This window comes from Camarhynchus parvulus, chromosome 18, assembly GCF_901933205.1.
Source record: "Camarhynchus parvulus chromosome 18, STF_HiC, whole genome shotgun sequence".
NCBI classification, from domain to species: Eukaryota; Metazoa; Chordata; class Aves; order Passeriformes; family Thraupidae; genus Camarhynchus; species Camarhynchus parvulus.
In genome coordinates this window covers 8,876,716-8,901,147 of record NC_044588.1, presented here as the reverse complement: position 1 = coordinate 8,901,147, position 24,432 = coordinate 8,876,716, and the positions used below count along the sequence as shown (strand labels likewise).

The 24,432-nt window shown below is 42.4% G+C and overlaps 1 protein-coding gene across 3 annotated transcripts; it reads left to right on the top strand.

Annotated features, from left to right (window-relative positions):
• The first annotated feature begins 4,572 nt into the window (after positions 1 to 4,572).
• Positions 4,573 to 22,930, top strand: NARF (nuclear prelamin A recognition factor). 3 transcript variants are annotated; one of them, XM_030961887.1, is made up of 12 exons: positions 4,573 to 4,589; positions 5,427 to 5,500; positions 5,950 to 6,030; positions 6,906 to 7,049; positions 8,648 to 8,780; positions 10,301 to 10,435; positions 14,623 to 14,741; positions 15,618 to 15,747; positions 16,405 to 16,477; positions 19,427 to 19,564; positions 20,124 to 20,281; positions 20,844 to 22,930. In XM_030961887.1, exons 2-12 carry the CDS (start codon positions 5,474 to 5,476, stop codon positions 21,083 to 21,085), a joined length of 1,380 nt encoding a protein of 459 aa, XP_030817747.1. In that variant the 5' UTR covers positions 4,573 to 4,589; positions 5,427 to 5,473; the 3' UTR covers positions 21,086 to 22,930. The 3 variants fall into 3 exon arrangements, with proteins under 3 accessions (XP_030817747.1, XP_030817745.1, XP_030817746.1); XM_030961885.1 differs by lacking the exon at positions 4,573 to 4,589 and adding an exon at positions 4,930 to 4,950; XM_030961886.1 differs by lacking the exon at positions 4,573 to 4,589 and adding an exon at positions 4,953 to 4,997.
• The last annotated feature ends 1,502 nt before the right edge of the window (positions 22,931 to 24,432 follow it).

The window sequence follows — 24,432 nt, the reverse complement described above, 5'->3', positions numbered from 1 at the left end:
AGGTATTGCCGATTTTAGGAGCTCTCCAAACACAGGCAGAGAGTTTAGTTTAGGAAGGAGATATTGTTTATTCTGCACAGGATGCAAGGTGGACGTTTCCCACACATCAAGCACACCAAAGCTTTTAACTATGTATACATTTTAGCAAAGACATTAGTGTTCACTGGCTACTACACCATTCTCTTAATAATTAGCATTCTGTCTTCTATTGATTAATGATCAACTTGTCATGCTAATAAGTCTGCATGCTCAGCCTTTCCTTCTTGTAGGTGGGTTTCTTGTGTCCGTGGTTGCAGATTCCACCTGCCAGATTTCCCTTTTACCCAGTTGGAGCTTATTTCAGCACAGTTGCTGAGTTGGCTTCATTTGTTTCTTCTTTATCTTTGGAGTTCTTGCCAGATGGCCCCAAAATTCTGAATTCTTTGTGTCCACTGTTAGTGGGCATCCTTTTTTCTCAGACTTTGTTAACCTCTGCTAGGTCTGAGGTCATTAAAGCATATTGAGGCCTAGACTTCAACAAGGCAATTTCATCAACAACTTGTTTTTTCTAACACCTGGACATCACTTATATTTGCAAAACAGAAATATCAGTGATAATAATCTTACAGGTCTAACATTGATGTCATGAGTTTTCTGAATTGTGCATCAGCTGAAGGCTTGAAAATCTGTTATTTGGGAGAGGAAAATTTCTAATTCACTTGAAAAACACAGTAATTTTCCTGTTGTGGACAAATAGGCTGCATTTGGAAAATCTTTCATGTTTCAGTCAAACATCATTCACATGGGAAAGCTGTTCCTGTTCAATCCATTAGAGCAACTGCTTATGTCAGGCAGGATGGGTGAAGTGCAGACATCTGTAGTTTAGCTTAACTTCTTAAATTATTCTAAGTCAGTATGTAACTTCATCTACAAATGATATTTGGTCCTCTCTCAGTTGCACAGGAATGTCCGTTCCTGGATGAAACCCTCAAATTTTGGCTTTTTTCCAAACATGAATATGTCCTGGAGTGTTTGCTCAGGGCCATGACATGATAGAAGTTTATTTAGCTGTTCTCAACACTACTGAGATTTGAGATTTTGACCAGTGACTTTCATAATATTCCAGAGTGAAGAAAGGAAAAAAAAAACCTCAGAGACATTTAAGTGTAAGTACTGGAAAATACCAGCTGATATGCAGTTTCTGTGTAAGTGTTAATGGGAAAAGGCAGTGAGGAACTGCAAGAATGAATTGGCCTGCTTGTGAGTCACAAGGTACCAGCTGCTGGATTTGGATGAAAAATAGGAAGTAATAAGTATCACGTGTGCTCAACCCAAACAAGCAGCTGACTGAGTCTTTTGGGAAGAAATTATGTCTAATTAGCTGTCAATCAGTTTTTATAAGCAACTGGTTTCTCTGGAAATGTTAAGCTGTTTTGATTGATAAAAGATAAAAGGTTTCTTGTGTCTAGAGCAGAGTGAAATAAGCAAGAAATTCATCTCCACTCAGCATAAACCACAAAGCATATGTTTTATTATTGTGTTACTAACTGCAAAAACATCAGCAACTCTCTACTTCTGCAGTTCTTCAAAGGTCACACTAGGATAACCTGATAGGACTTAATTTAATTATGAAGTTACAGAGACATTTTTTCAACCATGGGAAATATCACATACACGCACAATCAAAACAAATATGGCAAGGATCCCTGTAAGCTTCTGCTATCCATTAATGATTCTTACAGCATTTTTTTCTAAAATCTGAGGATTTTACACCAGCTCTTTGAAGTAGGTAAGTGCTGTTATGTCTTCCAGTAGAAAAAGGAACATTCTGAAAGCCTGATCCTGGACCTAAAGAACAGCATAAATTCCAAACCACTGCTGCAGAAACAAAAACTATTCTCCAAAATAAACAATTCAGGAATATGTGATTGACTATTTGTAGACTTCTTCCTCAACAATGTAAAAATAGGTTCTGTGGAAGTGTTTATGTTCTATTTGTGTAGTAAACACACTTGTAACTTAAGTCATTGACCTAAACCCAAGAACATGCAAATAGCACAGAACTGGCCTTTATTTTGAATTAGTTTGACATGTCTGTAATTCTGATGCTTTTTCCTATTCAGACCATTTCCCTAAATATTCTTTTCTAACTCCTTATATTTTTTTTTCCGCCCTAAGGTCTTAACTTAAGGTCTTAGGAACTGAGCTGTGCAATAAGCATGTGATCTGACTGACATGCCAGGATAAATTCCCAGAGTGCTTGCTTGGAAGCAGCCACCAAACGCTTTGGGTGGAGAATTGGCTGGGAGTGCTGTTAGAAATGAGCTCATCCCACAGAAGGAGCTGTCTGTGCTGCCCCTGACCTCGATGGAACAGCGTGTGTGCAGCCTGCAGAGCACAGATTTCATGAATACATGGTCACCAGCTGGAGCCAGGAGTTATTGCCCAGTTCTGACAGCTGGGGAGTGCTATGAGCTGTCACTGTGGCAGGGAGCATTTACAGCTGGCACTGCCCTGCAGGAGCCATGCAAAGCCTGGAACACTTTGCAGTTGTTTGCAGCAGGCTGTTTTCACAGAGAAATTCTTATTTCTCCATTTCACTCAGGGTGTAAATGCTTCAGGTGCAGGGATAAATGTTACATGGAGGCCAAATACATCAACAGTGGCCATAAAAGCAAATGATGCCTTTTAAGTGCTGCCTACTGCTGGCATAGGAAAGCTTTTGGAGAGTGAAGCAGCCCTGCAAAGGTAGTAAGTGTCACCTCCCCAAATGAAGTGTCACCATCCCCAGATTAAAGCAGGATGGTGCTTTCTTGTCTCAGGTTGTCAGGCATACTGTGAGGGTTGATCAAACATCCACTGTTCTGTGGGAAAATGGAAAGCAGAGAGTGCTCTTGGCAATGAAATAAATGAGACATCTAATTATCTAATGATTTCACAAATAAAACTTTATACTGTGCACTGAAACAGAGATTCCTTGCACACTCTTCCGTTTTAGCTCTTTTTGTTTGAATTTTTAAATTGAAATAAATTCAATCCAAGTATTCCTAAAATGAAGGATGAAATAGGAATAGTTTATGTAGGTACCTAAGATGTCCTCAATATTCTTGCAAAATGCTTCCATTTCTATGCAGTTCTCTGTTTTTCATTGTGAATACAAGAAATGGGGGAAACTCAGTCTTCTGCCCTTTGATGATGTGCAGAAGAATATTTAATCCAGTCCTGTAACAGATTACTAATTCAGTTCACCAGAGATTCCCATCCTTGGAAACATTCAAGGCCACACTGGATGGGGCTTGGGGCAACCTGGTCTAGTGCAAGGGGGGTTTGGACCCCCCTAGATGACCTTCAGAGGTCCATTCCAACCCAAACTACTCTGTGATTCTGTGAAAAAAAAATCAAAAATCTGATCTGTGCAGTTACAGAAATATCCAAAACTGATATGTCTTTTGAAGAATCACTATATCAGTTTCATATAATAAATGTAAGTATGATCAGAGTGTGAAACGGGAAGATTTTATCTGTGCCTTTAAGTGCAAATCTCAACACATTTCTAATTTAGAACTTTTCATCTGTCCTGTACCTTATTGGTCAATGCAGCTATAGCTGTTGTATCCTGGTGGAATAAGGTGCTTTTCTTGTATGAAAACCCTCATCCACAGAACAAAAAAGATGTCAGATAATGCTGCATCCCAGCAAGTCTGTAGGAAATGTGAATTCTTAGATCACATAGGAATTGCTCAGGAGTGGTTGTGGTGTTTTTAAAAAGCTTGGGCTAATATAAAATGTGAGAGCATTTTGAATGAAGACAGCAGAGGCACAGAAAATTATTGCCAAAGCTATTACAATTTTTACCTCAAGGCAGGATTAGTGCTATTTTTTCAGGGTACATGTAAAGCAGCATCAGCTTACTTTTTTAAAGTGGCCAGTATGAAAACGTTTCTGTTTGCTTTCATCATGGTTAAGCTAAGAAATTCTTGATTTCTCTGAGCTCAGTGATAACTCACCTATAGTCTGCAAATTAAAAAATAATTTTAAAAAAGCACTATATTCTTCTCTAGGGTTATCTTTAGTGTTCTTAACATGGAACAAGTGTTTAAAGTTGTGGTTTTGGGTAACAAACATCTGTGGCCATGCCTGTTTCCAGCCCTTATGCTCAAAAACCATCTGTGGCTTAAAGCATTAGAAGTCACTGTAACAGGAGGGGATTTACCCAGTGTTATAGAAAAGTTGCAGTTAAGGCAGGAAATTGCATGTTTTTCTGCAGTTCTGTGGTTTAATTTATAAAACGTCATTTTACACTTGAAAAACTTCTCTGTGTAGGCGTAGGCGTTTGCTTGTACGTGTGTGTTCATATGGCTGGAGGTTAAAAAAGGAACAAAATGTTGATTGAACCTTTCTGTCTAAATCCTACAACCGGAGGTTCAGAAAGACAAGAAATCGTAAGAAATCTTGATGAATACTCCAGGGCCTTTGAGACCGTGGAAGGCTGATGTCTGTTCAAGAATCCTGTTCATAAGGATTTGTGATTCCTGCCTGGGAACAGCATTGCTGCTACTTGTGTTTTGTTACAGGAATGGGAAATCGCAGCGTATCGGTTAAATAAAATGGTGATGATGCTGTATTTAGTAACTCGCAGAGTGTCATTTCACTTTAAAGCCATTAGGAAAAAACAAAAATCGAGGGGAAAAAACCCTTTGTACGATATAACAGAGGAGTGCGTGGTAAAAAATACGCAGGGACGCTCCAGAGAAGCGGCGAAGCCTCGGGCGCGGAGGGCAGGCCTGGCGGGTCAGTGCGGCCCGGGGGTCCCGGTCGGGATGGGGATGGGGACCGGGATGGGGGCGTCCCTCCGCGTACGTGCGGCGGCGCAGGTCCGCAATGAGCCCGGCGGGCGCGGCCGGGGGAGGCGGCGGAGGAGGCGGTGCCGCCCCGCCCGCTCTGCGGCCACAGGCACAGCCCCGGCGGCAGGTACGGCATCGGCGCTGCCTCCCGGACAGGCTTCACTGGGGCTTTCGGTGGGATTTCGGTTGTCGGGTTTTTTATCCCGGTGGAGCTGATGAGCTGCGGCTCGTGCCCGCCCGTTCTCCCGTTACCTCGGTGCGGGGGGCTCTGAAGAGCCGGGGGTGCAGCGGCGGCGGCGGCTCCGCTCTCCGTGCGGGGCTGCGGGGGCACCTTCGCCGCGGGGCTCGGCCAGCGCCGCCCGTCCCGCGTCTCCTCCGAGGCCGCTCGGTGCCGCCGCAGCGCCGGGGCCCGGCGGCGTTTGCGGGGTAATTCCGGCCGAGGGAATTGCGGGACACGTGAGCGCGGCGGGGCCGCCCCGGGACCGCCCGCTGGGGCGGGCGCGGTAACAAAGGGCGGCGGGGACGGCAGGGAGCGCGTCGGGGCCCGGGCTGGCGCTGCTCGAGCGGGTCTCACCTCCCGCCCCGCTCTCTCCTGTCCCGCAGCCCCGGCGGCAGCACCGCGCGGCAGCCGCGCCAGGGCCGCGCCGCAGATGAAGTGCGAGAACTGCAGCAAAAAGGTGAGTGCCCGGCCGGGTCCTGCCGCCCCTCGGTGCGGTGCCATGGGGGATGCTGCCCGCGGCCTCGTCCGGCAGCCCCGGAGCCCCGGCGGGGCGAGTCGCGCTGGCCGCCGGCCCCAAGGTCACCGAGCTCCGCGTCCTCCCCGTGACAGCTCCCGGAGCAGCCCCGAGCGCGGTGTCCCGGCGTGTGGCCGTGCCCTGCTGTGCTGTCCGGGGCAGCCCCTCGCCTTAACAAACCGCCCAGAACGCTCGAACTGATGAGGCGGGGGAATTCCGGAGAAATTATTTCCATCGTAGCAATTGCACTTTGAACACAGGGTCTTGCATGTGTTCCACAACGCTGTAAATAATTCCGTCCGTGGTTAATGGCATGAACAGTTCTGTAAAAGTGTTCTTACAGAATGGTGAACAGGATGTGCATAATCCGCACATTTTATGTTTTGTTTCAGGAATGCAGTAAAAAACAGAAAAATGATGATACACAAAGTACATCTGTTGATGCATTGAGTTCAAATGATGGCTCTGAAGAGGTAATGTTCCTTCTAAAACCTCAGTTAGACTCTGTATTCTTTTGTGCGCCTCATACGCATCCTTATAAGCTAAAGAAGGTCATAAGGAGGCAATTTCAACTACTAAATATAACAATAAACAACAAGCAGTTGAAAACAGTTATGAGCTCTTGTAGACGTCCCTTAATATGTGAATCAAAAATCTTGTAAAAAGGTGCAATAAAAGCCCTTACAATGCAAACACAAAACAGAAATTCTAAGTTCTAAAAATTCAGAGTGCCAAAACTCGTCTACCAAGTCTTCAGAGCAGAGACAGAACTTACAAGAAGAAGAGTTTTGATAGTACAAGTGGACAAAATATCAACTTAATTCTTTATATCCAAGTATTCCTTTTTCTCAAATGAGGTGCAGATAGTGTGAAACTCTTGGTCTCACAGAATATGTTCAGTGCAATTGTAGGACTGTGTTCTCTTTGTTTTACCTCGTGCTACAGAGCCTAAGCCACCTTGCTGCTGGAGGGACATGTGGTTAAAGAGCTTTAATAGTTCAAGGGAAAGTTTTCTCAGTTGCTGGGTGAGTTGATGGGGACTGTCAGCTCTGAAGCACAGTGCAAATTAAGTTACTAGCATATGGACTAGGGGCTAAATTTAGATTTTTGTTTACACTTAAACATTTTGCAGTTTCACAGTAATAGGAGGAGCAGAGCTATGATTGGGATGGAACATATTGTTTTGTTTACCTGTAAATAATTCTGGATGTTATGCAAAGTGTTGTGGATTGTCCTGCTTTAAACCAAACAGGGATACTGTGTTTGCTTTCCATCTGGCTCGTTGCAGAGATGTTGAAAATCATTTGATCATTGCTAAATACTTGTTTACTTCTTTTTTTGCCCCCAGAAAAATGAGTTTGATACATTGGCTAATGCTAAAATACTCCTTAGCGACTGCCTAGCTTGTGACAGTTGCATGACATTGGAAGAAGGAGCCAGAGTTTTCCAGCAGAATCAGAAGGAGTTCTTTCGTGTTCTCAACCTTAATAAGGTAAAGTGACCCAAACAATACCCCACTGTTTGCTCTGAGGAGGAGGCAGTTAGGGAATGACTAAGCAGCTTGGTTTCCCAAGGCAGATAATGTGAAGATTTGTCAGGATATGCTTTTTCCAAAGAGGAAGTCAGGCAACACAAACGTTAAAAGTACTTAAAATAATTTTGTATTGGAGTTGCAAGGTCACAGCACTTAATGTAAACACCAGAGGAAAGTTACTGCACCTGCAGAAGGAAATTTTATTGGCAATGTGATGATTTCATTACTGCACTAACAAATTATTGTGCAGTTTGGTGTTTATAGATATTCATTCCTCCATTGCTAGGACTGTTCTGAGTGGTTTTGGTGCTAATATACCCACATTATACAAACCTATAAAGACATGTTCTTGAAATTAGAATTCTTTTTAATATACTTTCAACCTGACTACATTTTGTCCATATTCTTAGCAAACCTTGTAAGTGTTCCATTGCTGTTTTATTTTCTGCTGAGTTCTGTTTTTTTTAGAAGTTACTCACTCTGTGTAGTGCTCACATCTTTAGAACATGATATTAAATTAATTATTTTAGTTCTGCTCCAGACTTCTGTGCAAAAGCTACTAGAATTGAAACTTCATGATCTGTACATGTGTGTCATAAATAAGGATTAATTCATAGTAGTTATATTTTCTTAGAAGGAGTTTAACTGTCCATACAGAATGGTGGTGTCATATATGAGAAAATTAGAAGAGAATGGGGGGGAAATAATATTTTGGGTCACATGGGTCCTGTTAGGAGGGCCTGAATCCTACAGCAGCAAGGCAGTCAGGTACCTTCATCACAGCTCCAGGGGTCCAGACACAAGCAAGGGGCAGTCATGAGCTCTGAGTCAGGAGCTCTCTTTGAAGGGTTATTGTCCAGCATTTGGATCAGTACAGACTGTGAGCTCTGACCTTTGCAGGGTGACACTTATCTGTGGCACAGTCCTGCTTTGTCTTCCAGGGGTTCCACTGGTGTAGAAAATGTCCCAGCTAAAACACAAGATGAATCTTCAGCTGAAGGCCACAGTCACTAGAGCTGCACAGTTCCACACCACACACTGGGTACTTTCATGGGATTCCTCAGTGCTACAAATGCTGATTTGTTGAGAGTCCCATTTTGCCACTTTTCCTCAACACTGCAGTGATAAAGACACAGGAGCCTTAACAAAAACTCAGATGTGTCATTTGCTGGGTTGTATTTACAACTAGATACAGCTCTTTTCTTATTTGCTAGAATATTTCATCCTACTAGAACATCAGAGGTGCTGAATGTCCCTTAACTTTTCTTAGGCCACCTGGAATCCAACCACAGAATTGTCCTAAGAGGGATGGATTTCCCCTGAGTTCTATAAAAGAAACATCTACAGGTGATTGCAGATGAACACTGTCAGGATCAGTGGAACATCTTGTTCTGCTGCAACTTGAGGCTTGTTTCACAGGGTTTTTAATGATATGGCCCACTGAAGCATGAGACTCTAAGGAATAACTCCAGGAATGGGAAAGGAAGGGAAAGCAAGGAGCCTTACCCTGTTTTAATGACTTTTTTTTTTTCCTCTCTCTTTGTTTCACTTACCAGAAATGTGATACCTCAAAACACAAAGTGTTGGCAGTGTCTCTATGCCCTCAGTCATTGCCTTATTTTGCTGCTAAATTCAATCTCTCTGTGAATGAAGCAGCCAAGAGACTCTGTGGTTTCCTCAAAAGTCTTGGTAAGTTTGCATTTGTTATGGTGGTGAAGAAGAAAGGGAGGGATCATTTTGGTTGGTTTTGCTTTCTCAGCAGCCTTCCAGTACCTGAAGGGGCTGCAGGAGAGCTGGAGAGGGTTTTTGACAAGGGCATGGAGTGAAACAGGGCAGGGTTAGATTAGATAATAGAAATGAGAGTGGGCAGGCCCTGGTCCAGGTTCCCAGAGAAGCTGTGGCTGCCCTTGGATCCCTGGAAATGTCCAAGGCCAGGCTGGACAGGGCTTGGAGCAACCTGGGACAGTGGGAGGTGTCCCTGCCATGGCAGGGGGTGGAGCTGGATGGGATTTAGGGCTCCTCCCCAGCAAAACCAATGGTGGGATTCCATTCCATGATGTTTTGTTAAACAGTCCTGAAGTGCCCTTGCACAACCTCGTTCAGAGTTTGAACTCCAGGCTCTGTGAAGTTCCAGCCAGGCACCAGTGCCACCTACAGCAGTGTGAGAGACAGACTGGGGACATTCCCTGCTCTCAGGAAAGGTCACAGAACAGAGGGACATTGTAGAGCTGCCTCCAAAACCTTGGCTACCAAGAAATCAGGGAGGGCTTAGTCAAAAGCTTCCCATTATTGTAAAACTTGAGGGAGAAGGTAATTGTTATTCTAAGTTCCTTTCTGTGCTTTTGACACATTGTATCTCTAGGAGATTCTCAGTTCTAGTTTTTTCTTGTAATTTGAAATTACAAGAACTGTTGTATTTGCCTATTTTATGTTAAAGCTGTACTTCCTTTGGTTATTATGTATAGAGTTTTGGATAAAAAGCAATAGACACTTTCCTTGTACGTTTTGGTTTTTTTAAATTTACTTGAAGAAAGGAAAAGGGCAGTAATAAACCTATCAACTTGTTTCATTCTGTCTGTATCTATATATACTAATTTTTCATGTTTTTTTCTGATGCATCTCTGATGTACCCAGTGTATATTCTTCATCTCAAAGCATTCCTGAGTTCTGGTGGGCCCCAGTTTTCCTAGAATGCATTCATTATCTACCCTGACTTCTGTGGGGATGTGTTCAGTGTTACGTAGGCTCACAGGGAGTGTGTTGCCAAATGAGCAGCCAGAAGGTCTCTGCTGTGGTGGTGATATGCTCCTGTAGCTCTGCAAACAACTGGAGCAATGGCAGATATGCCTCTTAGCTGGATATGATTTTTTTGTGACTTCAGCATGTCTTGAAAAGAACATTTCTTTGCAAGAGTCGCTGCAGGAGTCGTGACATCCTGTTGAGTTAAAAATGACAGATGCAAAGTGCTCAGAAGGAAGCAGAGAATGTTTGCAGTGCTGCTGGCAGCAGTAGCCTCTTGGTGGTCCTTTTAAACTCAGGGTGTAGAAGGTGTTTTTGCAGTGTATGGCTTTTATTTATGACTCTGTGAAAATGTGCAGAGGGGAAGGAATATACCTGTTGATCCTTCAAGATTTTTCACAGGCCTGGAACTTCGAAAGGGGTTTGTGAGGTGGAAAACATTTTAGTGATGTTTCTGCTTGCTTCCCTAGGGGTGCATTATGTGTTTGACACCACCATAGCTGCAGATTTCAGTATCCTGGAGAGCCAGAGGGAATTTGTGCAGCGGTACCAACGGAGGAACCAGGAGGAACATGCCTTACCAATGTTTGCCTCTGCTTGCCCTGGTGAGAATTGATTTATCCATCCTTCCCTCCCTTCAAACTGGAACCACCAAGGAGCTGAGGAAAGGGGGGCTTCCTTTGGGAGCCTTACATAACTTAAAGCATTTTTGATTTGCTTTTGAGGGACACACAGTGTTTGTTCCCAGTATCACTGGTCATCCTGAGTGCATTTCTGTGCTTGGAATTGAGAATCAGAACTGGAATGGAGAAGTTTATTGGGTGCTTCTTGTATGTTCAGACCACAAAGTTTAACTGGGTGTTTCCTCATTGAAAAGGAACTTTGATAGAATTAAATCACAACCTCTGTTACCTTAAGCAAAGTTTAGAACTTGCCACTTAAGCCTGGGGGAAAGTAGCAAGTGACATTGCTTGTGATGGCTGTGAGATGGATGTGTCTGACACTTGGAAAATAATTCTCACATGAAATGTCACAGACTTGACTCACTGAATGTCTCACTTCTGAGAACCTTGCAGAATGTGTTCTGTATGAGAACCTGCACTTGGACCAGCTGCAAAGATGCAGAACATGCAGTCACTGCTTACCTTTTGCATTGTTAGCACAGCACCATTTCAATTCAAGTAAGAAATCACATTCCTAAAAAAGAAGTATCAAAAAGGAGGTAGCAGTAACTCCTTTGCCCAACACCCTCATCAGCTCCACCCTAAAGTTCATAGTGTTGCTTTTCAAAAGGCTGATAAAAATACCAAAATACTTCTTGCTAGCTTTGAAATAACTCAAGTGGATTACATTTATTAAAGAAATGTTGGAGTGATCAGGAGTTGCAGTCAGTGTTCCCCAGAATCTGCTGTTGTCATTGATTTGAAGTTTAAATACTGCTGTTTGAATTATACTTGTGTTGTTGTTTGTTCTTTGTATTTTGTAGTGGAAATATCTGGGTTATGCTTTGACTACTACATATATGTATTAAAAACATGTCTTTTTTTCTGTTACTGTTATCTTAGTGTAACCTCTTATCTTCAGGAGCAGACATATCATATATTGCTTCTTTTCATGTAAAACCTGTGCAGCTGAAACACTCCCATTACTTAGTTTTGTTGTCTTGTATTTGCTTTAGGTAAAATTCAAAACCTGAGGATTTCTTTTAGAATTTCTGAGATAATTTTAATTTGTTTTCATCTGGAAACAGAGCTCAGATTATCTGCTGCTCTCAGTGGAAATACTTTAAAATAGTTAATGGAGCACTTTCCTTGTCCTTGTGTCGTCTGCACAAGTTAGTTTTTGGTGTCAGCTCTCTGCTGTGACAGAGATGGTAACAAGCTTGGGTGCTTTCCATTTCTGGGAAACTAACCCAGAATATCACTGTCAGTCCATTTTGAAAACATGGTATGTTTCTTTGTCAGCAATTAGAGAAAGCAAAAATCCTGATTAGTCATCTTCCAAGTGAGGTTGTTCACTGTGTTTCCTGTCCTTAATTGTCTGTGTGCATTTTCTGTTTATTTTTCTCCTTCCTCTTTCTACCCCCAGATTACATAAATTTGTCCCAGAGATGTTGTTTACTGGGTGCATTCAGCACAAAATGGTTTTTATGTAGCTTTGTAGATGCAAGGTCAGTGTGACCTCAAGTATAAAAAATGCTTTACTCTTTTTTATCTTGGTGTGTGACTTTGCACAGACCTATCACCCTCTGCAGCAGGCAGGGGTGTGACATCTACCATGAGCAAAGAGCAGAGCCTGCACAGTCCAGAACCTGAGAAAAGCTGATTTCTTGTCCCTGTCTTAATTGTTCACCTCCTGCTGCTCTCTGGGGAGAAAATGAGCTCATTTTTGGGTTTTCCTGTTAAAGAACAGCAGTGTTACTACTGATAGTATTTGTAATATCTCAAAAGAATCAATTCCCTTCCTTAATGTACTAAGCTGATGAGGAACATGAAGCATTTGCTCTGGAAAATCTGGAGTTTTTAAGGCACTGCCAACCTCTGTGTCTTCCCAGTGGGGCAGACTTGCAGCAGGAGCATCATAAAGTACTGAGGATTCTGATGCTTTTGTCCCAGTCAGTGAATTTCCTTTTCCAGGAATGGGATTTTACACTAGCAAAAGTTTGCTTAGTTATTTTGCATTTCCTACAGATGCATACATGCATCTTCATGATCTCACAAGAAACCACAAAAAATAACATGTTCTGAGCTACAGCTGCAGGAATTTATATGGTAATTTGTAATGCTTTCTTGCTCTTTGATGGCAACACAAGCCAGCAAATGGCCAAGAATCCCAATGAATTTATAAAGGGTGTAGGTCTGGGTGAGTGCTGGTGTTCCTGACATAACAATGGGGTGTTTGAGGTTTTCCCTCACTGTGGTGAGGGGGCACAAACAGCAGTGTGTGATAAATGCTCACTCACCCAGGCTGCTGTACAATTAACCAGTGACTAATGACATTAATGATCTTTGGGAGCTGCAGCTGTGAGACACTTGTTCCATCCACTGCAAGGACAGAACCAATTTAAGGAATTGCCTCAGACAATACCTGTCAGAAATCTCCTGGGATTTAGTCAAATTTCCTTATAGGTCATGACTACAATATCAAAATGATTCCAATTATAAGAACCAGCCTCATAGCAGGAGTGCTGGGGTGATTAATGGTGAGTACAAGTATTTTAGAAACTGTCCTTGTTGTGTTTGAAGCACTTTTTGTTCTGTTTGGACAGCACTTGACACTAAAGCCATTTAAGCAATATGATGTACCTATCATGCAGAGTATGCTGATAGAGATTTTTACCAAGCACCAATAAATTCAGCTTTTTTGTAGGTAATGTCTGTGATTTAAAGTCCTAGGTGAAGGTGGACATTATGCAAACTTCCATTCAGTCTTGCAATTCAGTACAGTCCTAAGAGGTAAATCCATGTTCCTCAGTTTTTCCTACAGCAGAAATGAATGCTTGTTGAAGATGATGTGTGCCTTTGAGGTTTTTATGGAAACCAGCTTGAAGTCTGTGTAGAACAAGAATTAGGAATATTTAAACAGCTGGAGGATCCTTGGGTTTCCATAATATTTAGCACCTTCTCATTTTCATCAGTAAAATCTTATTACACTAGGAAAACTATTTCTCTGCTACAGAGAGACAAATAATCTGAACAGTGCTTTCCATGCCAGTTTTGTGCTGCTGTTGGCATTTGTGGTATTGTTCTGACTTAAACAGTCCCAGGTGTTTTTACATAAGTGGTAATTTCAAGCTTAAAAGTTAACCTCCAGGTTTTCCCCTTCCTGGGCAGTGTGTTCTGCACAGCAGTTTCTCTTTTATGTAATCACTGATTTGCATGAAGACAAAATGTGTTTGTTTTTTGTTTTTTGGGTTTTTTTTACCATTTCTTAGCACCAAAAGTAACACACCTGCCTTGAAGGCTGGGCCTAACTCTGCTGCCCAATGTGGGTGTCATGTAGATGAAAAAAGCTCCAAACTATTGCTGTGGAGGATTTGGGGCTTTCCAGAGCCCAAGAAAGAATTGCACACCCTAAATACCTTGATTTGTTCATTAACTGGGGGAATAATACAACAGCTCTGTCTGTTGGGGTGCTGTGGGTATCCACAGCTTGCCCCAGCTGGAATGCTGAAGGGGTTGGTGAGAGAGGGGGTTCCTGAGAAACTGAGGACAGAGTGTGGCATACAGAGAGATTCTAGGTGGTTCCTCTGAGTGTGGGGTGTTTCTGCAGGTGTGGCTACTCTAACAATAGTAAAAAAAGCCATTTTTTCCTTGACTTAATCCATGTGCATCTTGTGATAATGCTCTCATGTGACTCTTGTGTTCTAGGGGAGCAGGCTGGGTGCAGGGATATTAAATCTCAGGAAATACCAGGTTACAGTTAAGCAGCCAAACAGTGCATTTGTTGTAGAATGTGATGATCCAAGGGCTGAGGTCTAGAAGTCCAATTTCTGTTAGCTGGGGTCTTGTTCGTTCTGCTTTGTTAAATCTGTACATGAGGAAAGAGCAGCAGGTCATGAAGTACACAGTGGACCTTGGTCTAGAATTCCTAGCACAGTGAATTATTGACTAAAGCATTATTAACAGAGCCCTGAGGTTTCCTATGGCTCCCAAGGTGGGGCTCCCAGCCCACACAGACATGTCCTCCCTGGTGTGAAGGTGTCACCATTTTCAGGATGTGCTGAGTGACTGCTGCACTTGCTGTGCCCATGGCTCACTCCTCTGTGCCTGTGATTTTTTTGTGGTTCCAGGTTGGATCCGTTATGCTGAAAGGGTGCTCACCAACCTGGTGACCTCTCACATCTGCACTGCAAAGTCCCCACAGCAGATCATGGGCTCCCTAGTGAAGGGCTACTTTGCCAGGCAGCAGGTGAGTCATTCTGATTTATTTTTACCATTATATTCTTCTAAATAGAGCAGATGGGCTTTAATACTGAGATACAGATCTTAGTGTATTATATCTGTCCTTTACTTGAAGAAGAAATGGTGCTGTGTGCTGTTCAAGTGCCCATGATGAGAGGAATGTACAAAGCACCTCATTTCCTACATCATTTCCTACGTTTCCTACATTTCCTACATCATTTCATACATCATACATTTCATCCATCACTGTGAGCTGGCAGCAGTCCTTGCACCCCCAGTGCAACGTGGATTTAAATATTTACGGGCAAAGTTAAATCCATAGCAGTTTTTTTGTGAAATGCTGCCTGCGTAGTTCTACAGCAGAGCCAGAACAGGAGTGGAGGAGAATAATGTGGAAATTGCCCTGTTACCTAGCTCAATAAAAGCAATGTATCCTTGGAGCTAACCTTTTTATCTCCTCAATTTTGTATGTTGAAAAAATTGCTGTTCCTTACCTAAAAGGAGCCACATTCTGTAGGGAAGGATTGCACATGGATAGACAAATTGTGAAGGGCTTGCTCTGGTGAAAGTGAGTGGGTGACAGCCAGAAACCAGAACTTTGAATCTTGACTTGTATTCACTTTCTAAGGCAATCAAAAAGCTGCAGAAAACATGGCCAGAGGGAATTTGCTCCAGCCAGCAGACTGGCTTTGGAAGTTTGTTGCTGATGCTTTGTGACTTCTGGCAAATCATTATGTCTGTGAATATTGTTTAAATTTAATGTAGGGACTTATTCCTGGTATTGCCTGCATGAGGTTTATGTCACTATTTTTGTCCCTGTCATCCTTCAAGCTGTCTTTTGCTCTTCATGGAGTTCACATGTGCTCCCTTCTGTATTCCACAGAACTTGTCTCCTGATAAAATTTTCCATGTGGTCGTGGCACCTTGTTATGACAAAAAGCTGGAAGCCTTGAGGGAAGATTTCTACACTGCCTTGTATAATTCAGCAGAAGTTGATTGTGTCCTGACATCAGGTTAACTTTTTTAAACTTATCATCTATAAATATAAAAGTGAATCACCATTTTTAGAATAGCCTTTTTGCCAGAGTTTGCTTTTTTCAAGTCTCCTTTAGTCATAAGGTTGGCTTTTTTCTGCTTTAAAAATCAGTACATATTTTTGTGCTCCTGGTAGTACAGGTACTGCACAGGGAAGGCAGAGTGACACATCCTTTCTTTCTAAGTTGCTATTCATCTAAAAAATCAGGTATTTTGACAGCCTGTTAAAGAAGGTAAAAGTTATTCAAATCCATATTTAAAACAATTTTCTGCCTTGTCTATGGTCATTATTTTATTAGGAATTATTCCTAATTCATGGCACCAGTTGCCTTTTGGTGAGGATCTTGTCTTTAGCCTTAGTGTCCAAACATCTTGCAGTGCAGTTTGGATATTTCCAGACTTGGCCTAACAGAAAGGCTGAGGATCTAAGCAGAGTTTGGGCAAGCTGAGGGCCCCTTTTCTTTGGGGCAGGAAGTTTCAGGCTTCTCAGTCACTGGAGGGAGCAGTCACTGTAGCAGGAGCTGGAGGATGTGACACAAAGCCATTGCAGGTGTTGGGATGTTGATTTCTGAAACAGAGGCACAGTGGGTGTTGTGCTTTGTGTTGAAAGTAAAATGTGATGTGTTTTCCTACAGGTGAAATTGTCCAGATAATGGAACAGAAAAATGTGTCAGTGAAAGATGTGACTGAAGTAGCTGTAGATAGTTTGTAAGTAGTTTTGTTGTGGATTGCTTCCTTGTTTGGATGACAAATGACATGTTGGAGCATATTCACCATTGTTGGATAAAGCTCTTTTTTGACTTAGACATGGGGCAACTGAGAGCCATTTTAGAAGCTTTTATTCCATTTTCAGTCTCATGAGGAGGGTGAGACAATATAGATGTTATAACTCACACCATCACAATCAGAAGCCAACTCTTTCTTAATTATAACACACTATAAGCATTTCTTGGTTTATCAGTTTTAGCTACACTATGTTGTAAATGTCTTAAAGTTAATCATCTAAAATTACTCCTTGTGGGTCTTACTACAATGCATTCTTATCATTTTATTTCTCTAAAGTATCTAGTCTTACTTGTAAGGTCATCTTTTGAACTTGTTTTAATTCAATTTCTCTCTTAAGAATGTCTCTTTTATTCTATGGTATTTTTAAGTCAATATTTCTTATTTTAAGATTTGCATACAGATGTACACTATGTGAGTTTTCTGTCAAAGAAATTAGAAGAAAATAGAAAATTTTTTTCGTAGAAAATTCCTTTGAGAATTTTCTATAAACCCATTTCCCACACAACATAAATGTAAAACTGTTCAGAAGAATGTTTTTTTCTTTTTAGAGAAAAAATAAAACCTGCATCAAAGCCTTAGTATACCACAGCTTCACCCTTCTAGAGTGGCCAAACCCACAAAAATATTCTCTTAGATGTTCATTGGTTCATATATAAAATATGAAACAGATAATATAAATTCACATGTACTGTCTAATTACAAAGCAGGTAATTTGAGATAATGACCCTTATACAGTAACTCTTTTAAAATATATGACTTGAAGATTTATGTAGCTCCTGATTGATATTTAAGGATTATTTATTATTTATTTTATTTTATTTATTTATTGATAAATATAGATTATTTGCAGTAATAATAGATGTGACTGCATGAAGTTCCAGCCTTGCTAGTCAGTGTGGCTGGCTGGGGTGCTGGCCCTGTTCAGAGCTCTCTGTGCTCCTTGTGCAGAGCCCTGATCTGCCCTGTGCTCACAGTGCTGGGCTGACCATCTGCTCTGGGCTCCCCTCTCTTTCACAGCACCATCCTGGCAGTAAATTTCCACTCCCCAATATGTTCATGGAGATTGCTAGGAGCAGCACCCTTTCAGGAAATGGTAATGAATTGGTTTTTATATGAGGACAGCAGTCAGTTTTTCAAGATTAGATCAAACTGAGCTGTGTTTAGATGAGAAGCACACAAAGCACTGGAGAGGTTTTGTTTCCATCCCTTATGCTTGGCTCAGGGAGCAGCCTGTGTGGTGTTTAATTCTCAGACTTGGTTCCAGAGGCTGCTCTCCCTGATCTTTGTTCAGCTGTGACAGATGTTCCTTGGTGCCTTTCCAAAGGAGCAATGAACGTGCTGTCTTGCACAAAACAGAAAGCTCTGGAAGTTCTGAAAAATCCTTCTCAGTTCCAGCTAAAATCCTGCTTGGACCTAGAGGGGAGAAATTGGAGTGGGTCAGTGGGAACATGCTCAGAGAAATTGAAGTGGATCAGTGGGAACATGCTCAGAGCTGTGTTTGTACTGCAGCTCCTTTGATTGCTTCTACCTGAGATTGTCACACAGAGAATGAATAAAGTTCTTGCAGGAATAATCACAGAGACACTCGTGTAATTCTGTATCAGAATCACACAGAGAGAGGCTTTTAATTCTGTACCAGCCTGTCCAGTGAAAGGCCAAGCTGTTCATTAATGCTGGCTCATTAGCTCAATTTATAGAATCATAGAATGTCCTGAGCTGGAAGGAGCCCACAAGGATCACCCAGTGCAGCTCCTGGCCCTGCACAGCCACCACAACAACCCCACCCTGGGCATCCCTGGCAGCCTCAGGGCTGTGCCCATTCCTGGGGAGCCTGGGCAGTGCCCAGCACCCTCTGGGGGAAGAACCTTCCCTGAGATCCAACCCAACCTCCCCTGGCACAGCTCCAGCCATTCCATGGGTTCTGTCACGGAGCAGAGACCAGAGCTGTCCCTCAGGAGCAGCTGCAGATCCTGGTAAGGTCTGGCCTCAGTCTCCTCCAGGCTGAACAAGCCAAGTGCCCTCAATTTGTGTTGGAAAATAATGTTATTTTTTAAAAGGACCAATCTGAAAATACTGGTTCAGCTGTGAGACCTAATGATGTACATTTTTGCTCTTCTGGGGTCTTAAAAGTAGATCTTGGAGAGAGATTTAAACAACTTGGAATCAAGTTCTTAAAACAAGCCCCAGCACAGCAGCAATTTGTGATACAATGCTGGGTATGAAAACAGTTGTGTGAATGGGGACTCTTCAGAGCTGCTTTTAAATGGGGAGAGGTGAACTTCCAGGAGATGCCCTTGGGAGATGAGCTCCCATTTTCTCTCCTGAACCACAGTGTAGCACTTATTTTCAGTGTACACTGTTCTAACCTGGTTTCAGCTCTACTAACTTGGTGTGATTTTATTGGCACAGTGTTACAGACTGTGACAAACAGTTCCTAAAGCAGCAGGACTGTCAGCAAAGACTTGTGACTTCTGAAGGAGTTTTGTATTCTCACAAATTATTCTCGCAAAAAATGACCATTTATTTAAATAATCTTATTTAAATAATTTTTTCCCAAAATGGCTCTTGAGCAGTAAAAGGTTGTTAGCAAAATCTTCAGATTGTGATGAAGGTGCACTCTTATCAGTTACTGTTGCTTGATAATTCTCAACACGGAAAGCCCCTGCAGCTTTTTTTTTAATTGATTTTTTCATCATCTCACTGCTGTCCTGAATAATTTACATTTTAAAAGCTGTAATAAATAAAAATGGAATGTGTTCTCAGTGCTAGAAAACACTTTTTGGTGGGGGAGACAGAGAAGAGGAGAAACACACTATTGAAGTGAAAGAATGAAATTTTTGGAGTTGACCTTCCATTCTGTTGTTCCCTAAGGTTTGATGGCTTAAAGGAGGGAGATGTAGTAAGGCATGATGGCAAGAGATCTGATGGTTACCTGGAGCACATTTTTAAACATGCAGCAAAGGAGCTTTTTGGTGTGGATGTCAAGGAGATAACCTACAAAGCACTAAAGTAAGTTAAAGTTTGGTATCCTTGTTATGTAGAATGGGTGAGCTAGAACAGAAGAGGGAATTTCCAGTTGGAAGGGACCCACAGCAGTCACTTGCTCCAACTGCCTGAGCGTTTTGACCAAAAGATAAAGCATTTTATTAATAGAGGGTTTTGTTCAAATGCCCCTTAGCACTGAGAGCCTTGGGTCATTGGCAAGGAACTGGTTCCTGCAGCCCAGGAGCTTCCCCTGCTTTGGGTGGTGCTGCAGTGACAGCAGTTACTGCCAGCTTTTTCTGGTAGGCAGTTACAGGCTTTAAACCTGCAGGTCTGCCACTGTAAAGCAGCTCCTGCTGGTACTCATTTTATTAAAAGCTTACCTGCAGTTAAAAATAAAGTCTAATTCTATTACAAAGATTCCACCCCAATTTCTGCTTAACTCAGTTTAGAAAGTTAGAGTTCACCTTGATCTCACTGTTACACTTGTCCTGCTCCCTTTGGAGCATCTGAATACAAACTGGCACAGTTGGGTTGTTCCTCTGGGAATGCAGGGGGTTAAAATGTTCTCTCTGTGTCTTGACAGGAACAAGGACTTTCAAGAAGTTACCCTTGAAAAAGATGGGGAGACAGTGCTGCGTTTTGCAGCAGCTTACGGCTTCAGAAATATCCAAAACATGGTCCTGAAGTTGAAAAAAGGAAAGTTTTTCTACCATTTTGTAGAAGTCCTTGCCTGCCCAGGAGGTAAAAATAATTGTGGATCCACAGTTGTTCTGCATGTGTATCTTGAATCTCAAAGGAAAGCTGCCTTACAGGCAGACACTTCATTTCATTCCCTTTTAATTCTCTTCTTAATAATCGAAAATCTCACTGTTTATTGAATGGTCCAAAACACCAGTACAGGTGCAGGGTTGGCTCAGAAAATGATTGAGTTTTCTAAAATTAGTCATGATGATATTTATTCTCTTCTGACCTATAAACAAGTGCCAGCACTACACTGCCAAACCTCAGAGGATGCTCTGAAATGGTGGTTGTCAAGGGCAAGAAAAGACAAGGAACATAATTAGGATCATAAAACCGTGGAGAATGCAGAGAAAGATTTGTGATATGGAAACCTCATTTCCATTAAGATGAAGTTGATATCGGAGTCACTTTAGGTAAATACAAATTGTAACAGCGTGGGAGGAGGTTTTTAAAAAAAATTCCTTTAGAGAAGCATGAAAAAAGAATTCTGAGTTAACAGAGACTTTCTTTTCATATCAAATCTCCATCAACTTGCATCTTTTTAATTTATTTTTTCCCTAAGGGTGCCTGAATGGAAAGGGCCAGGCCCAGACTGAGGATGGCAAACCAGACAGAGCCCTGCTGGCCCAGATGGAGGAGGTGTACACTGCCATTCCTGTCAGGCTGCCAGAAAGCAACCTGCACGTGCAGAGGATGTACCAGGACTGGCTGGAGGGCATGGACTCCAAGAAGGCCCAGGATACTCTGCACACCACCTACAGTGCAGTAAATCAGAGCACGAGCAGCCTGGACATCAAATGGTAACGACTGCAGGGCAGCACTGGAGCCCTCTGGCTCAGGCAGGCTCTGCCCAGCTGGGGCTGCTTGGGAAGAAACATTGCTTTGCAAAACCACACAAGCTCCAAAAGCCCTGGCTCCTGCCACTGTCATTTCATTTTACTGTTTGTCATTTCCTGCATACAGTGGATTTCTTCATTCTAATCTTGCAAGGTACATTAGCCCTTTGTGCCAGGGACAGGGAGTGGAATTCCTGATCAAGTTGCTCCCTGAAGTGAAGGTTCACTGCACAAAATGGGCTCCTCCAAGAGGGTGAGATGATTTTACTTCTAGGTCTGCAGTCCCTGTCAACACAGGAATTTCAGTATTGATACAGTTGGGATTTACTTACCTTGGTAAGGAAAAGCCCTTTTAAAGGACAAGTGAGTATGTGGAGAGATGTAATGAATTTCTATAAGCCTTGTATCCATAATTCAGCAAAAAAATACTCAGTTCTAAACTAGCCACCATTTCTTACTGATGTAGTGTCACAGAGTGCTTCACACAAACTGAATCTGGGAAGCTAATGCTAAATGGTTCATTTAAAATAGTTCCAAATAGGTTGGTTGCTACAAAAAGAGAACTTTCTTCCCATATAAGTTTTCTGCCAAGCTTGCAGCCAGCAGTAGTGGTGCTGCTTGCTTTGGCTTCTCTCTGAGAGTGGAACATGCCCAGATTGTTCTTTCATTTGTCTCCATGTTTGAAAGACTTCTGCAAAAAATAACCTCCTGGGGTGCCTCTGAGAAAAAATACTGAGCGATGCTTGTGAGCCCATCAGAGTTATGGTATGTTGGCATCATGATTTTTGATCCACTTATTTTTATAAATATGCTATAGAGGTTCATTTAACAGACATTGTGAAGTGGTACTGCCATTCAGCTCATCTGCAACTTCCCCAGTTGTCAGAGAGTTATTCAAGAATGTGATGGACAAAAGAAATTAAGACTCCTGCCAGACTTCTTCAGATCTTCCTGATAGCATCAGATCTGTTCACAATTAATGGCTGTTTGAAGCTAGCAAAGTTCTAGCTTTCCTTATGCAGCCTGAGTGTGATGGGCTTTTTTAACCATTTCATGCAGTTTGAATCAATCTTCTTGCAAATTTCTTCAATGTTACTACTGCTTGTATGAGTAAGAAATCCTGCAAAAACCTGTGAGTGTTTAAAATGCACATTTAACCTGGACACAGTGGAATGAGATGGAGCATCAGGGGAGGCAGGGCAAGAGCTGGCATTGGCTCTAGACCAGGGAGGCTGAAAAGGAGAGAGACAGTGAAGTGTCACCCTGCTGATAAAAACCAGCTCTCTTAATGTGAAGCTGTTAAAAATTGCAGCTTTCCATTGGACCTCCCCCTAAATAACAAACCATTGCACTTGGAGGGAATTTTCTTTCAAGTGCAAACAAATTTATTTACTGCACTACCTGAATGCCCACAATGAGATTATACCCATGAATTGTAAAAATTAGCCTTTGCAAGTTGTTCCTTGTGGTAAGAACCATATTTACTGTGGTGCAATATCAGAACATCGACAGAAATCTACCTCTGTACAGGAAGGGAGTCCAGGAGCTGTGGGAAGAGCTGTGTGTAGCTGAAGTGTAATAGATGTTTGCTGGAGAAACGTGGGGGTGTTGTGTGACATTTCAAACCAGATCACTTTCAGAAGCAACATCCACCTCCTTCGGTCTGATTTTGTTCATCTGCTGTGATTTCCTCCAAAAACTCCCCCAGAATTGTAATGTAATAAATGGTCCTGTTCTGTTTGTATAGGCCTGTTTCTCTGTATATATGGTTTGTAGCTGATGCATGTTTAAATTATATCTCTGCTGCTCTTTGTACAGTGTGTTTATTTTTTTGTGTGTGTTTCCTGGGTGAAATGGTACAAAACCAGTTTGCTTTTCTGAGGAAATCTTCAGTGAACTCCACAAGAGCTGCCTTGCTGTTCTGAAAGCAGAGCCCTGGACTGTGTGTGCAGTGTGATGGATCCTGCCAGGGCTGGGGGCACTTTGGCCAGTGCTTGCCTCACTGAAGGGCTCAGTGCCTGTGCTGCTGGGGGAGCCAGGAATGGGCTGGGCAGTGGCTGAAATCAATCTGCTCTGCTCCCACTGCAAGGGAAGTGGCTGGCTCAGTGACCAGAATAACCTGTTTCAGCTGGATCCACCATTTCTTCCATCTGCTCAAGGGTTTTAACCTACTGAGGTAGTCATAGAGCACAGCTGTTGATTTGTCTGCTGCAGAATTCTTTTTTTAAAGACAAGGAAGGCACCTAACTGAGCTTGTGGTGGTGTTATGGTTTTGCATAACAAACCTTTCCATCACTTCCCTAAATGTGTCCTGTGCAAAACCATGACAGAGTGGATACACAGAATGTATTATCATTAGTGATCTAAGCAATTGAGACTTGTCTTTTTGGAGTTGCTTTTGTTTTTTGGGTTTTTTTTGTCAACTTCTGGCTTTTAAGACTTCTGGAGTAAAATATTTTAGTTTTTTAAAGGCCTTTTCTTTAAAGTGCCAGTTTTACAGGATAGAACTTTTCTTTCCTTTTAATCTTTCCCCCTTCACCTGCTTTCATTGAAATTTTAACATATATCAGAAAACCTTGTTGCAGCTTCATATATAGTGAAATACTTGCCTGAGGTTTGATTCTGGCTTTTGAATCTGCAGTTGGAAAGCCCATTAATGTTGACAGCATGTGTTTGTAGTCACACTTCTGAAATTACAGCATATTTAATTCCCTGATTGGATTCCCTGAATCCTTAATAATTTCTATTGCTACTGCCTCTTCAGCAACAGGAAAAGCTCCTGACATGGCCACAGCCATAGTGCTTTACCTCCCCCTTGAATTTTGTGCTAAGAGGAATTTTAGAAAATTATAAACTGGAGGGATTGTGGGAAAGGAACTGGACATAGTGAATGAATTATAAAGTTGTCTTGGGATGTTCTTGACTTGAGCATGTCAGGTGCTGGATTCTGGGGTTATGGTACTTTGTTCTGAGGCTGCTCCAGGGTGTTGTGAGTCCCTTTGCCTGCTGCAGGAGGGTTCCCTCAGCCACAGCACCATTTGTGTGTGTCCCCCAAGGACCTGGGCAGCCCTGGGCTGTGCTGTGCCCCAGAGGAATGCAGATATCCAAATGCAGCAGTCTCAGCTGGGTTATACCTGGATGATGTTCAGTTACCCAAATTTTGGTGCTTTGTTTTCCAGTGCAGAATGACCACGAATTGTGAATAAATCTCAGTACTCAATTCTGCACTGGTTCTGTGTCATTCCATGTAAGAATTTAACTCTTTAAGTACACCTGGTTTCATCCAGGGGGTTTACGTGGGCCCATCTGTTGCAC

What these genes read in the sequence shown, in the direction of transcription:
- NARF (XM_030961887.1), top strand. Translation starts at nt 5,474, where the DNA reads ATGAAGTGCGAGAACTGCAGCAAAAAG. An exon ending in CAAATGATGGCTCTGAAGAG is followed by an intron (nt 6,031 to 6,905) that starts GTAATGTTCCTT and finishes TTTTGCCCCCAG; the next exon opens with AAAAATGAGTTTGATACATT. An exon ending in ATAACCTACAAAGCACTAAA is followed by an intron (nt 19,565 to 20,123) that starts GTAAGTTAAAGT and finishes GTGTCTTGACAG; the next exon opens with GAACAAGGACTTTCAAGAAG.